General features: G+C 41.7%; 1 protein-coding gene across 1 annotated transcript in view; it reads left to right on the top strand.

The window, feature by feature from the left end:
• The window catches only part of osp (myosin phosphatase Rho interacting protein outspread), a 309,866-nt gene that overhangs the window by 290,121 nt on the left and 4,080 nt on the right, over nt 1–15,665 (top strand). Inside the window, 10 exon segments of the mRNA XM_089730127.1 lie at nt 4,469–4,597; nt 4,703–4,857; nt 5,233–5,592; nt 5,734–9,092; nt 9,169–9,379; nt 9,904–10,073; nt 11,316–11,489; nt 11,824–11,976; nt 12,284–12,377; nt 13,323–13,455. Of these exon segments, the coding sequence (XP_089586253.1) occupies nt 4,469–4,597; nt 4,703–4,857; nt 5,233–5,592; nt 5,734–9,092; nt 9,169–9,379; nt 9,904–10,073; nt 11,316–11,489; nt 11,824–11,976; nt 12,284–12,377; nt 13,323–13,455 (4,938 nt within the window).

Below are 15,665 nucleotides of genomic sequence, written 5' to 3'. Positions count from 1 at the left end.
CGATTTTGTATTCGACTTCCTTATTTCGAAAATAAATTCCGACTTTTATTATTGTTTTTATTATAATAAACAAATAGTATAAATTCAAGAAAGGCCAGACTAGATACAGTTTTTTCAGGCGCTAAGTAACTATCGTATGCTATTGACGTTATTTAATAATTAATATCTCTCTGACATGACTTAATTCAACCTTCAGCCTTTTCAGAGAAAACAAGCTGACCATACTAAAATAAATAATAGTTTAAAAAACTAACAAACTAGGCTTTTATAGAAAATCCATCTAAAAAATAAAAAATAAATTTTAATAAATTTGAATTAAATTAGTGTAAGAAAAAATTATTTTATTGTAAAAAAGCGTTGGGTGCTTTTCAGGATATTATCAAAATAACCCTTTAGTCATATCTGTTCGTAAAATATTTATAACTACTGATACCATGCACCCCACGCTTTTTTTACAATAAAATATTTTTTTCTTACACTAATTTTAATTCAAATTTATTAAAATTTATTTTTAAACTGTTATTTATTTTTCATTCTTTAGTTGTATTTCAATTTTTTTTAATTTTTTATTAAAAAATTTTTTAATGTCAATTGTCATCGGTCCTTAATAAATACACCAAATTTCGGGTTAATCAGAGGTTTTGAAGGGGGTCAAAATAATGTTCAAAGATTCCGTTACAAACATACATACGTCTAAAGATAATAAAAGCGTATTAAAAAAATCCATAACAAACGAATATTTTTAATCGCCACGAGACCGCACCAAAATTCTGAGACGAAATCGATTATCATGGCACCTGACAAGACAGAACGATTCTCTGCTGCAAAAAAAATAATCGAAATTGAGTGAATCTCAGCGGGACCTACATTCTGGTGCACGCTCGACTGGGCACGTCTCTCGTAAAAAGCAAATGAAAGTGAAACAAAACCGCACACTTCCATGGATCGAAAACATTCGATAACTGAACCACTAATAATGCTGTCACAGCAAAAACAGCAATCGATAAATTAACTATACGAAAAAAAGTAGTTTTGTTGTGAACCACTGTTAGTTAGCGAAGCTACGTCTAATAGGTAAGCCGGTTTTCTCGTATCCAGTGATGCAACTGTACTAGGGTGAAAATACAGAAGGCAGATCCATTTTTATCAATAAATACAGAACAAACACATCTTCGTGAACATTTCCTAAAGAAACAACATAGTGTAACAAAATGAAACCCAAAAAAATATATAAATTTGCGTAATCGTTATGGGTAGTGGTCAGTCCTCGCGTATAGGCATCGCCGCCTATTCTTGCCGAGAAAATATGCAGTATCTGTTTTGAATGGTGGAACAGCTGTAATACATACATACGATTGACACTAAGACCTTATGTTTATTTCAAAGCGAGTGGCGGCGTTCGCATCTATAGGCTCCGGTAACCACTTAACCCCAGATAGACCTCCCCTACATACCTCGAGCAATACGAATCAAATTAACACGAAAATAGAAAAATAATTTGTTTAGTCCAAAAAAACATTTCAACTTTATTCTTTCCATTTAAATTTAAAGTGAATGATGTACAAAGTAATAAAAACGTGGCTTGATTCTCTAAGTTCCAATGCTAAGAAATAAGACCGTACTTGATAAGACCGGAAAAGTTACAGCAAAAGCATTGACCAAACAAAAAGTTTCCATCCTACGGGTACAAGCGGTTTACGGGTAGCGGTATCACGAATACAGTGCAAAAAATAGCCAGAATTAGAAACGAAATCATCACGTCAGTGCGACGACCCCGTCATTAGTCATTTATGAGTTATGGTGCGCCTGGAGCTACGGCCTGATGCGGCTTTCCCCGAAACTCCTCATACATCAATATACTTTTTAAGTCCGTCGTCGGTGAATTGTATTTGCATTCTCGCTATTTCATCATGACAGTTAGTCGGTTACGTCGACAAAAACGAAGCAAATTAATTTATTTGTGTTGCTCGAAATCAAACGTTAGAGACGTACGGAACGTATATACCGTTGTTTTAGTGCCTCGTCAAACAGCGAATACGTTTGAGATGTCATGATAATAAAAACAAAAAAAAAATTGTGGTACAGTGCAACCCTAATATAACGAACCTACACGTCCTTACGGATTCATCAGATCCCATAACCTTTGCATTAGACGCCTTCAGCTTTAACATTAGGAGCAGGCTTAGGGACCCCGGTAACCGTACTCGTCGAACTCGACAAAGAGTTCGCCGTGCAACCTAACCTAACCCATGAATCAGCTCGCTGAGTTTCTCGCCGGATCTTCTCAGCGGGTAGTAGATTTATCCGCGAAGCAGCTGCTCTTGAGCTGTTAGGTCTCCTTCGGAGGCGCTCGGGTAGCTGTTAGCAAATCCCACCCCACGAAGAATTGTTACCTACCTAATTGTTTTTAAATAGAAAATGCATACAGTAATTTGATAAAAATGTGTTATCATTTATTAATAAAAGTTGTTCGTTATAACAAGATGAATACGTAATGTTGAGGTGAATGAAACAATTTTTTTACCTCGTTATAACAAATGGTAGACCAACCTAACCTTAATATAACAAACCTCAGTTTACCGAATTACTTGATATAACGAATAGTTTTACTCGTACCTCTTGTGAGTCCGCACGGATAGGTACCACCACCCTGCCTATTTCTGGCGTGAAGCAGTAATGCGTTTCGGTATTGAAGAGTGGAGCAGCCGCTGTAACTATACTGTGAACTTAGAACTCATATCTCAAGGTGGGTGGCGGCATTTGCGTTGTAGATGTCTATGGGGTCCAGTAACCACTTAACACCAGGTGGGCTGTGAGCTCGTCCTATGGAATAAAAAAAAATTACTTATTCCCTTCCAATCTGTTATATCGAGGTTGCCCTGTATTTACTTCAGTGTTCCCACAACGTACCGAGTTGTGTATCGCCATACATAGTAGCACAGTTCCCATCGTACAAATGTATTTCTTGACCTACGTGTATCTCGATGATATCTGCAATGACGGCGGTAATTGAGCGGGCCATTTAACGATCGTGTTCCAGAGCCAAGGTCGCCGGCTAGGGTTAAAAACATTCGCCCTTTTGCTGGTTTAGTGCCTGCATCGGGTTTTGCGTGTCGGCCACAAATATGTATTTAAATTTTGTACTGAAAGAATTTGGACCGGTTATAACATCGGTTTTATTAACGAATGCCATTGCATCTGTCGATAACAGAGAGTTCTCGAATATCATTATCTTAGGTGCTACTATTTTTAGACTAACAAAGTTTCGGATCGAAATGTTAAAGTTATGAGTAGCAAATTTCAAATAAAAAGTGATTTCTCACTTCGACACTAGTGTGCTTAGTGCGAGTTTTTTAACGTCTCAATAGCGTCATCATTAACTCAAATCTGTGTATGCAGTCGGAACAGCGCCCCTAGCGCTGATTATATTGAACAGCCCACTGAGTTTCGCCGGATCTTCTCAGTGGGTCGCGTTTTTGATCCGGTGGTAGTAGATTCTGCGAAGCACTGCTCTTGCTAGGATCAGTGTAACACTCCGGCTTGAGCCCCGTGAGCTCACCTACACGTCAAGGAGAAGCTGAAATAGCCTCTCAAGGCTATCAGCATAGGTAGTAAAAAATACATATATATGTATTGAAATTATAGAAGCGTTTCTTTGAAATGTTTAAAATGTATACGGCACACACGAGAATTTACGCAGAACTCCAATCGCTATGGTCTATACGTTGCTGAGAACGTTATTATAATAACATGATTAAGTTATTTCGTTTCGACATCACATCAAAATAACTTCACCTTTACAAACTTAAACCATTACACTCTTTAGGAATCGTTTTTTTATACCAAATCTGATGCAACCTGTTTCTTTCGATCGATTCGAAGTCATAAAAATGCTAAACCGCAAACCTTTTTTCCCTCAATACTTTGATATTTACACTCGAAATAATAATTTCTCGTTTGTCAAATCCAACGAACACAATCTTAATATGAGCGTTAAAATAAATATTAAGTTTTTTTTTTTTTCTGAATAAAATAAAATCGACCGGTGTCAGTGTGTCGCGTATATCAAATCGTTGATATTTAATGCTGAAAAAAGCTGGCGACTTTAATAAATATGAATGAAGCTCTTCGTAAAGCATCGTAAGTGCGCGCTGTAAATCACGGCCGCCCACTGCGAAGCTCGCGGTATTGTGCGCGGGTCGACTAGCCGGCCGGCTTTACGAAATTTCTCCAATAAATAAAATAGAAATTTTGCAATGTTTTTTTTTGCCTTTGAACGCGAACAGAAATGTACTCGAACGAAATCTAGAAATTCATAAATTCTAAGCTTTTTGACAAACCATTGAATCCGCTAAGTCTTGACTGCAATTATAATTGTCCTAAAAATAGTTTCAATGCTCTTTCAATGCTCTCAACGTAACGTTAAGTTAATGTTCATAAACTAAAATGTTAAATATCTTTGTTCCAGTATATACAGATCAGCCAGTATCATCGGCGTCACCTCCCACCAGAGATAAAATTAACGGAGAAGAAAAGGCAAGATCACGGCGTCGGGACACGTGGACAGAAGCTACCCCTGCGCCCGTTGCTGATGAAGGTATTTTAACCTTCAGATCTCGTACAGCATTTCATAGAAATTTCAAACTTCAAGTCATAGTTGCTTATGTCCTTGGGATTTTCTCACTATAATTCATTTTCACAGCTGGCGTCCGGTCACCGCTGCTTCAACAACACCATCAGCGCTACGACGAGCAGCTCCGAGACATTGCTGCCTCGCTCACAAGACCTCGCTCTAGAAGAGCCTTACCGCCGACCCTTGAAAGACCGACCAGGCTGCCGCCACCTGACCGACTGAAGGTGCGTATTAACAAACAAAAAGCCAATTATACCACTTCGATAAAGCGGCACGGCACGAGAACCCTCTCATCGTGGCCGCCGGTAACTACATTCCCGTTCCTGCGGACAGAATAGAATACAGTCGACGTGGCCCCAAACACATCATTTCAGATCCTCCCGATCCATTAACGGTGCTTTTAGGTACCTCAAGCACCGGTCACCGTTTACGTCGAACCCGTTGCTTGCGACGAAGAGCTTAACAAGTAAATTAACCCTTCAGACACAACCCACTGAGTTTCTCGCCGGATCTTATCAGTGGGTCGCGTTTCCGATCTGGTGGTAGATTCTATTATATATTTTCTAATTCATTAACGACAATATTTTTTTGTATTGCAGTCTCGGAACTCACCTGATGGTGGTGCTCCGCCAGAAGAAGGCAGCTCCAGCTCGGCCAGCGAAGGTAGCGAGCCGACAGATGCAGTTGAGACCACTGAACCCGGCGAGGGCGGTAGAGTAGAACTACCGGCTGAAAGGTTACTGCATGCAAGGGCCGGTTGGTTATATAGAAAAGGTTCATCAGGTTGGTCACGGCATTGGTTCGTGCTCAGAGGAGCTGCGCTACTGTACTTTAGAGATCCACACGCAGAACAGCGAGGACTGATGGATGGGGTCATAGACCTAAGTGGGATTTCCAGAGTAGTTGAATTGCCGGCCGCAGCGTCAAACACTGGATATGGATATGCTTTTGAGACAGAGGTAAGTCAATATTAAATATACCTAAGTAATCAATCCTAAGTAATAAAAATAATTATATATTTTTTTAGTAAGAATTCACTTCATTAGCAACGGACGATCAAATTATGCTTTATTTTACATAAATGTTTATATCGTTTTCAGACTTGGGATGGAAAGCAAATAGTGTTATCAGCTGTAACCGCAGGGATAAGAGCAAATTGGGTTTCTGCTATGAAACGAACGGCCGGGCTGCCTGATACCGGCCCGCTATCTTTGATACTAAGGGAAGACTCTATTGACCAAGCATCAGAATCGTCTGCGTCACCAGTGACACCTGTCACACCCGGCACTGGAAAATCTGCACCATTCTCGTCTGATGAAGAGTATCGAACGGCTTCAGAAGGTGGTCGCAGGGATAGCGCCGATTGGGGTGAAGTCGGTGCGCAACCTCCGCCGTCCCCAATATTAACCCGTACACCTATCTCCAAAGTTAAAGAAAAAGTCCGTGCACGTGGTAATCATCAAACCCCGATTAAAACAGACGCCTCTAAAGACGAAATCGACGCAACCAAAGAAAAAGAACGCCCGTCCGACGAAGTGGACGAAAACGAAAAACCGATAGAACCTAGAAAACGCAGCTACATATCGACCATAGACAAACAATCGACCGAAATCGAAGGCTTGCGGAAGCAGCTCAAAATGGCTGTGAATGACTTGAACGCCGCCGAAGCGGAACTTGCAAGACTTCAAAAACTAAAGTCTGAAGCCGCTTTACGAGAAACCAAAATGGAGGAATTAGTTACAGCGCTACAAAATAAAGAAGAAGAACTAATACTGAGAACTAAGGAAGCCGAGAACTTAGACGCCATCCGACAGCTTTACAACCAGGATAAAACACTGTGGGAGAACAAACTGATCGAGACACAAAACTTCTTGAAAGAATCCACCGAACACTGTGAGCTGCTGACGAAGCAACTTAGCGCAGCGCAGGAAAACATCAAGCAGCTGCAGCGAGAGTTGAATGAACTAAACGACAAATTAGTAAAGAGTGTGAAAGAAAACGATAATTTATACACGAGAATAAGAGAACTAGAAGGTCGGGTGGCCGCCGAGTCACCCTCTAGAGAAAAGAGAAAAAGTATAGGATCACTCAGTGATCTGACTAATATCAAACAAGATTTAAACTTAGAAGCCTTAGAGAAAAATAGACTTATCGAAGAGTACGTAGAGTTACGAACGAGGTTCTTAAAAGCTATACAAGAAATAAAAGCGATGAAAAAAGAACTGAGAGAATCACACAATATGTACGATGAACTAGAAGTAACTAACATGAAATTAAGAAATGAAATGAAACTTAGGGAGCAATGCAGCCAATCGGAAATAGACCTGATGGCGGCTCGTATCTTGGATTTGACACAAAAATTAACAGCTTCCGACAAACAGGTTCGTACATTAAAACACAAAATACAAAAATCCGAGTCCAGAGACAAAAGACGCAGTCTGTCATTGAAAGGAAGAGAATCGTTTACTTTAGGCAAAGAAGTTGAAGAAAAACTGACAGAATTAGAAAACAAAATAACGCTATTGGCTTCAGAACACGTTCCCACGATTAATTCACCATCCAAGAGCTCGTCGCCTGCCAAAGAAAAAACCACGAAACCTGACAGTACCACGGACGAAAAACGTATGAAAAGGCTCGCCGCTAGATTACGGAGGAAGTCGTTGGATAGCGCCACAAGTTCGGAGCCTATGAAAATGTTAGTCAGATTAAGTTCGTTAGAAACCAAAGTGGCCTCGGCCTTGGAAAATCGCCGAGACCTCATGAACTCCTGTGAGTCGTTGAATCAAGCCATAAGATCAACGGACAGTCCTATTTCCAACGACAGTACACAGAGCACATCTGTTGGCACGCAATCACAGAGGCATCTTCTGGACAGATTACAGAGCCTCGAAAACGTCGTGATACATTCGAGAAATAAAGTAAATGAATGTTTGTGTCAGATGAGCGCAATGAGAGCCGCAAAGTCAAGGAGGTCACCTTCGCCGAGCCTGGAGAAAAAGTACAGCATCAAATCTATGGAAAAATGTTTGACAGAAGTCAGTAAGACATTACAAGACTGCTTCGACAAGTGTGTAGTTGATTGTGATCAAGAGCAGCAAGCGAACGACAGCGTCGCCCAAGTGGTCGTGCAGCTCGAAGAACAGCTTAGAACAAAACTATTAGAAATATCTAAAAGGAAAGCAGAGCTGTACGAAACTGGCGAACTCACGCAAAGAAAGAGTCTCGAACTGCTTGCCGAGAAGCTGGCCTACGAGTCTGTTCTGGTCAGCCGGATTCAGGAGGCGTTGGAGTCCTCAAACGGAAGTAGGTTCTTTGCAAGGTTAATTAAATCAGAGATTGTCGAAACCAGACAGTTAATAGACAACCTTAGAAGGCGTCTCAACGGCGATGGACACACAGACAGCGCCGGCGTCAGAAGCTCTCTCGATTATCTTGCAAAAATTCTTTCGAGAAAAATCGATATCGTTAATGAAGCTCGCGAAGCTGAAGATCTCCGACGCTCGGAGCTGATCATTCACGCAGCCGATCTTGAGGCTCTGAAAGCATCGCAACGGGAGGTCGCCGAGGCCGTGGATCGATACAAGACTGATAAGTTAGGTGAACTCTGCAGCGCCTTGGCTTGCGAGACCCTCAGCTATGCGTCGCCCGATGGAGACTCTGATCGTGATAGAGCTAACGTCGAAGCTGCGAGAGTTCGGGAGGCGTGGGCCACAGCACGAGACACATTAGGCGCCGAGCTAGTACAGGCTGAAGTCGCCCGAGCTTTGGCCCGCGCCGCACAGCTTTGCGAAGAGCGCCTCGACGAGTCGCGCAAGGGACGCCTCACTCTCACCGCACAGGACCGCGCCGACCTCGAGCTGTGGTGGCAGGCGGCACACGACCATCTGCGCTGCGAGATGGATGCGGCCGTGAGGGACATCGCGGTGCGGTACCGGGAGTGTCTCGCCAACGGTCGACGGGAAGGCTCGGCCGGGCTCGACAGCCGAGCGCTGCTGCAGCAGCTTGCCGAGGTCCTAGCGCAGAGGGCTCTGGTGGACGCGAGAGTGGCCGTGCTGGAGGGCACGTACCGCGCGGCCCCGCCGGACCGGGACTCCGCCCCCCGTGCAGACGACGCCCTGCGCTCGCTGGAGACCGACCCCGCTCAGGAAGCGGAGTTCGTTTATCTCTTTCAGCGCTTCTCAACCGAGTGTCGCGCGCTCTTCTCCAGTGACTGTTCCGGTAACAGTGAAGACTCGATGAAGATCAGCGAGAGCCTCGAGCGGGTGGAGGCTGCCGTGGAGGCAGTGCGGCGCCAGCTGTCGGCCGTCCGCGGTGACGTCAGCACCGAGCTCCCGGGGGGCAGCGGCGAGCGCGGGGAGGGCGCGCTTGGTCGCATAGAAGCGCTCCGGCGGCGCGTCGAAGCTCTGCAAGCGCTGGTGCCGTGCCAGCACTGCAAGCAGCTGCAGGACGCACTGGACAGGTATGTACGGTAGCGTGTGGGGCGAGTAGGTACAGAGTAGAGAGACCGTGTTGTGACGTGCGGTGTGTGTGTGCAGGCTGCACGAGGAGCGTGCGCGCGGGGAGTCGGCGCTGGCGCAGCAGGCGGGCGCGCTGGCGGCGGCGCGGCGCGCTCGCACCCAGCTGCAGACGCAGCACGAGCGGGAGCGCACGCAGCTGCGGGAGCGGGCGCGCACGCTGCAGCGCCGCCTCGCCGCCCTGGACTCCGAGTACTCCGCACAGCTCGAGAGCCTCCGAGCGGCGTACCAGGTCAGTTCAACATTAATCATTAATACTGTTTCCATTAATTCATTTTGTTCCAGCACCGAATTTTTATTCACAGCTGGTTCCAGGGATTGTCTAATGATTGGAATTTGTATATTGTCATTATAACCGGATTTTGGTAGGCAGCGACTTGGCTTTGTCCTGCTGCTTTGAACTGCTGACGTCCATGAGCGACAGTAATCACTCACCATCAGATAGAATGTATGCTCTGCGTGCCTACAAAGGCAATAAAAAATAAGAGTTTTCTAACATGTCATATAGAATTCAACCTACACATTCTCAATGAAATTAAACAACTGCTTCTTAATATTAATTAAAATTCAAGAAATTTAATGACCAAATCATCTAAATTATTAACTGTGAATTAAAAAAAAAATTTATACATTTTATGAATTTACAAAAAGTAGATTTGTTTTACAATTATCCTTTCGTCTCTGACAAGAAGATATCTCACGAGACGTATTATTATATTAAACTAACAACTGTATCAAACCCCGTCGTCGTGACAGAGCGCGGTGTCGGCGGACACGCACGGCGACAACCTGAGGGTCCGCTACCAGCAGGAGATCGAGCAGCTCCGCGCGCTGTGCGAAAAGGGACTCCTCGCCATGGAAAGCTCCCACCGACGCATCGTCAGGGAGATGGAGGAGAAACACCGCGCCGAGAGAGAACAACTCAGGTATTTAATAAATCCGTATGCAATATATAGCTTCACATGAGCTTTCTTAAGGGCTTTTTTGGACACAGCACCCGCGGCAGCTGCATTATCTATTGATACGATGCGATAATACCTCTCGATAATTGTAGATCGATTTAGTCGACGAGTGTTATTCCAGTGTAATATTCAAATTAAATTGTCGACATTTCAATATTGTCCATCGAATATCACCTTAGAGTCTCCCGGATCCACGAAACCTGGTCTTCTCAATCGCATCACTGTTGACAGAGTGGTCGTGAAGTCCCAGGGGCAGTCTTGACGCGTCTCAAAATGTCCCGCCATCCCTCCCTGCTCGAGGCCATTCTACTGCACTAAATTAGGGGACCTCCCACTATAGTTTTAATTTGTACAGTAAAACTATTTGTGAAACTGTACAGGATTCGAAACGTCGTAAATAATACAAATGACAATAATAAACGGGAGATTAAGCCGTAAACGTAGTTCCAATTGTGTCTGCGAGTGGCGAGAGCCGAAGAAAATACTATGCTATTCGAATGTTTCGACCTACAAGTAGAACATTTTTCGTCAGCTTAGATAGACGAACTACCTCATCTTCATCGGCATACATCATGTTAATTGGTTATGGTAGATCTCTCAAGAACGTGGCCCCACTTTGGGAAATGCGTTGGAAGTCTCAACCAAATCAGGATAATACCTTGGTTTTGGGCAGAACTAGGCAAAACAGTATCTAAGTCGATAAGAACCTAGAAAGAACTTTTAGCGTCTAAGGGAGGACCAAAATTGTATAAACTGCTTCATATTGTCAATTCAGTGTTTATTCAGGTTTAAATAAGTGATAAAGGCGATTTATTAACTGTTTAGTATCTGTGTAAGTGCATAAATGTCGGAAAATTACACAAAGCCGCTGGACGCGGCTTCTCGGGATCTTCCAAAAAGTCCACTGAAGTCTCAGTAAAGAATGACCGTTATACTGAGACTTTATTTCATCTCATCTGATTTCGTTTAATTTATCCTAATAAAAAATTAAAGTCTCAAATAAATCAACTTCATCTCATTTAGCTTCATATCATTTTTCATATAACATAATAATTGTATGTATTTATATCGGAAGATTTTTTATAAACTCGACACTGGCAACAGTGGCATAGGAACAATCTAATTGCCATACTTAAAAAAATGAAAATGAAGAACCCAGAACAACATTACTGATCGATATGTTTTTAATTGACTTATCAATTTCAGGCTGGACAAGGAGCAGGCTTTAGCAGAGGAGACGCGAGCGACCCTGGCGGCGCTGGACGCCATGCGGAAGGCTCACGAGAGCGAAGTGCGGAGAGAGGTGGATAAGTTCAAAGCGGAGTTCCTGAGCAGAGGAGCTCAGAGTGGAGATCTGTCGCAGCTCAGCTCTAGACATCAGTGAGTCGATATTTCCAAGAAATCATTACTCATATATCTAAGGTGTCCACAGCCTTATAGGCAGGAGTTCGTTGTATTAAGTAATAAGACAATTCCGAGTTCAAGTCCTACAATTGTTATCTTTTTTGGTTGTTGGTAAATAACCATATGCTCACGAACAACTCACAGGGTACTACCGCTACTTTATTTCTCAATTTTTTTGTTACTCTTGATATGCAATACATAACTGCATAGTACAGAGAGCTCACAGTTCATTTCGCTCGAACAACAGTGCGGTGAGGTAGTTCAAAAAAACCAATGAAAAATAATAACAATAAGCCTTTTGGTACGACAGGCAAGAAATGGAGGAGATCAAACGCGAGATCCTGTCCCTCTCGGAGAAGTACTCGGTGAAGTGCGTGGAGTCCGCAGCGCTGGAGGACCGCCTCGCCGCCGCCACCGCGCAGCTCGCGCAGGCCCACGGACACATCCTGCAGCTCGACGCCAGGTTACTGTCACATATATACAACTAAAGCGTAAATCGGGTGACAGATAATTAAAGCATCGTCGCTTGACTTAACTGTGATCTTAAATAGCAGTGGTCACTACCACTGACTGAATAACGTCTGTTCTGCCCATCGAATCTGTCCTGGTGGATAACGTTGCCTGCTACCCATTTTCTACCAAACAAATCGACAAGACCACGACTAAACCTGTCGGTAAATCTGTTGTAGGCTGTGAACATAGAAATTCTAATTGATGTTGCCTATGTAAGCTACTGCCTGTATTAACAGAATAACAATGCTTACTTCCAGAAACAAACAACTTCGCGCGCACATAATCTCGGAAGCAAACGAAATGAAGAACTCTGAGAGTGTTCCCTCGCCGATGTACGAAGAGAACGGCACGGTAAGGACGGCGGCATGCCGCACGGAGCCAGCGGCGCACATACTCGCACAAACCAAGCTATAAGCATCCAGACTAGTTATCGCTCCACGCTTGCATCGTCTCACGCACATAACATATGTATCATACATGCCACGCAATCGTCACCTTACATTCAAATGTAAATAAAAACGAGCACGCACGTAAGAAGTTGTACTTCTTTGGCATATTACAACAATTAACCAACTCATCGTTCACAGTGTTACTTTATTTAATGATAATTAAAAATATTAATCAGTAAAAACTCACAATACGTATATAAATATAGGCTCAAATTATTAGTACACAATATTTACAATTAATTTAATTATGTGTGTATTAAATCATCTATTTTCCCAAATGAGCCAAAAGAAGTATAATTTCAAAAATCTTGGCAAATTACTGTATAAAAGCATCCAAATTTTTGTATATATCTTGGAAAACTTAATATTGATTCAAAGGTCTCGGGAATCGAACTACGAATTAAACTTATTTTGATTAAAATTGTTTGTTTAAAATGTAAATTTTCATTCAGTTCTCGTACCACGATGTTATAATTTTTTCTGATGTACGAAAAGTGGTTTGTGTGCACGGATGCTCACGATTGGCTGAGCGTTGTAATTCCTAATGAACTGAACGCTGTGGCTGAAGTTTTGGGGGGTGTAATGGCAAGTTCGAACCCACAGACACAGCCCACTGAGCTTCTCGCCGGATCTTCTCAGTGGGTCGCGTTTCCGATCCGGTGGTAGATTCTGCGAAGCGCGGCTCTTGCTAGGGTTCGTGCTAGCAACGTCGTCAGGTTTGAGCCCCGTGAGCACACCTACTGGCTACTGGCTATCTGTCGGCTCTGGTAGAAAAAAAAAAGTCAAGTTCGATTCCCGGGGCGGCGGTGAGTTCGGCGTGAGAGTGACGGTCCGGGTGCACTAACAGCATGCGCGGGCGGCGCCGCTGTGGACGCAGCTGCGCTCGCTGGCGGCGGGCTGGCGGCGCGCGCACGCACACGCAGGTAACACGCGCCCCCCTTACCCGGCCAGAGAGGCCGATCGAACAAAGAAAATCATAGGTAAAACAAAAAAAACTCATACTCGGGCCATTGCAAACGTGCGAACCGAGTCATAAATCATTTTTATCAGACCTCACGCTCACACTTATAGGCGTATCGGATCTTTCGCTCACACTTATAGGCATATAGATCGCATCTCTCACTCACACTTCTAATATTGTGTGAATAAAACTTAAATCTATATAATATTAATACGTGATGCAAAAACTTTGTATCCCTTTTTACGAAAATTGCGCGGACCAAGGAGTATGAAATTTTCCACACTTATAGAGAACATAGAGAAGGAGTGCAGAATGCTATTTTTTTTTTTAATTATGCAATAATCTTCGATCAATAATAGTACTAGATTAAGGATCAGGAACAAAAATAAGACGCTCCAGTGGCCACGTTTGCCGACACGAAAACATCTTCATTTCTTAGAAAAAAGTTTAATAATGTTAACGACTTCAGTTTCTTATAAACCTTAATACTAAAACATAAAGTTTAATTACCATTGCAAAATATATGCATTTAGGTCCTTTCGTCAGAAAAAGAATATTATGGAATAAATTTAAAATGTCACTTGAACATAAAAAGTCATCAGTACAAAAATATTTATTCTAAAATGATACTTAAAGCCTAATTTATAAGGTTAAAAATATTTGTTTAAAATTTCGTGCTTATTGTATTGTGGAACTAGATGTAGTTCTTGGTATTACATTTCAATGCTCAGAACACAGTAAGTATTGAAAGACATAGAGTTGCAGAATATACATATTTGTTTTAGGTTTGTTTTGTATGGTCGCAACTATTTTTGACCGATTGAAAAAAGTAGTAGATAATATTTTACATTGCCGCTATTACAACAAATAGGTGATAAAAAATAAAATTGAATAAAGTAAAAAAAATATGAAAGGAAACACGAAACATGTTTTCCACGTATTCTTTATACAGAAGTAATTAAAACAATAATGTAGGTTTAATTACCTTTAAACAGATTCAGTTTGTTATAAAGCTGTCTTTTAGAAGTCATTTTTATATGAGCGGTTTCTTTTTTACAAATATAATGTAATCTTATATCAATGAATTTTTCTATAATCAGTTTAATTTAGGCTTATTTTATGGCTGTGTTCGTTTCCCCCGGAAAACAAATCCTTTTCAGCATATACGCTTAAAATATTTACACATACATATAAAGTTTTTTTAATACTTTTTTGCATTGATTTGCCACCACCATTGAACAATTCTAGAATTTTTATAAGGGTTCTATATTTCTTCTCTTTCTTTCGCGACAATATATATCCATTGTGCACAGCGACAAGGGACTACTAGGAAATCTACAAACAAAAATAACATTATAAAATAACAAAACTACTCTATGCATTCCCTGTCCAAGAATAGGTGATGTTTGTTACAATAGTTGGTGCCTTGTTGCAAACATTGGCCAAACAATTACAATATTCGTAAATTGTGTTTTATTTACAATATAATTGTGTTTCTTATTTTATGAAAAACACTTAATAATATAAATTTACCAAAAAAAGGAATTCCTTCCAAAACCTTGGTGTTACGGTGGTTTTTTACTCAGTTTTTGAACGCGCATTGCAGCGTTTTGACGTCTTAGTGTTGGCTATGATTGGACCATACTAATTTGAAATAAGACCACAAATTTATTTGTGGTCTTATTTTTCGGGCCGTTTTTGAAGCGCTAATCGCGAATCTAGTAGTATTATTGATCGAAGGCAATAATACATTAAATCAATAAACAAAACATTACACACACTACCATGTATTTGATACACACACACACATATTTAAACTCCTATGTTTATTGTCAAACTTTTGTTATTGCTCAGTCTGTGGTCAAATTGAGAATAGGTTAATATTGTTTGTCTTTATTAATATTGGTCTATACTGTAGTCTTAGCGAAATCTACGATTATAGAAGTATAATATTCTTTGACCATAAAATCTTAGTAATGTTCAAACTTTAATTGCAACTAATTATAGTCGAATTTCGACTACTGCGGGACCACTAGTCAATATAATTACCCAAAAAAGGTTATTTATTTAAATGTAAAAAAGATATTTTTTTCCGGGTCACATCAAGAATAACCGAACGAATTTGGGCGTTAATATCGCCCTTTAATTTTAACAAAGTTAAGTTATCGAATAGTACTTCCATGATTCGCGTAGAATTGTCTAATGATAACTAACACAATTTTTACAAAC

Source organism: Bombyx mandarina, chromosome 10 (assembly GCF_030267445.1).
Source record: "Bombyx mandarina strain Sakado chromosome 10, ASM3026744v2".
Lineage (NCBI taxonomy): Eukaryota > Metazoa > Arthropoda > Insecta > Lepidoptera > Bombycidae > Bombyx > Bombyx mandarina.
This window is presented reverse-complemented; position numbering and strand designations above follow the sequence as displayed.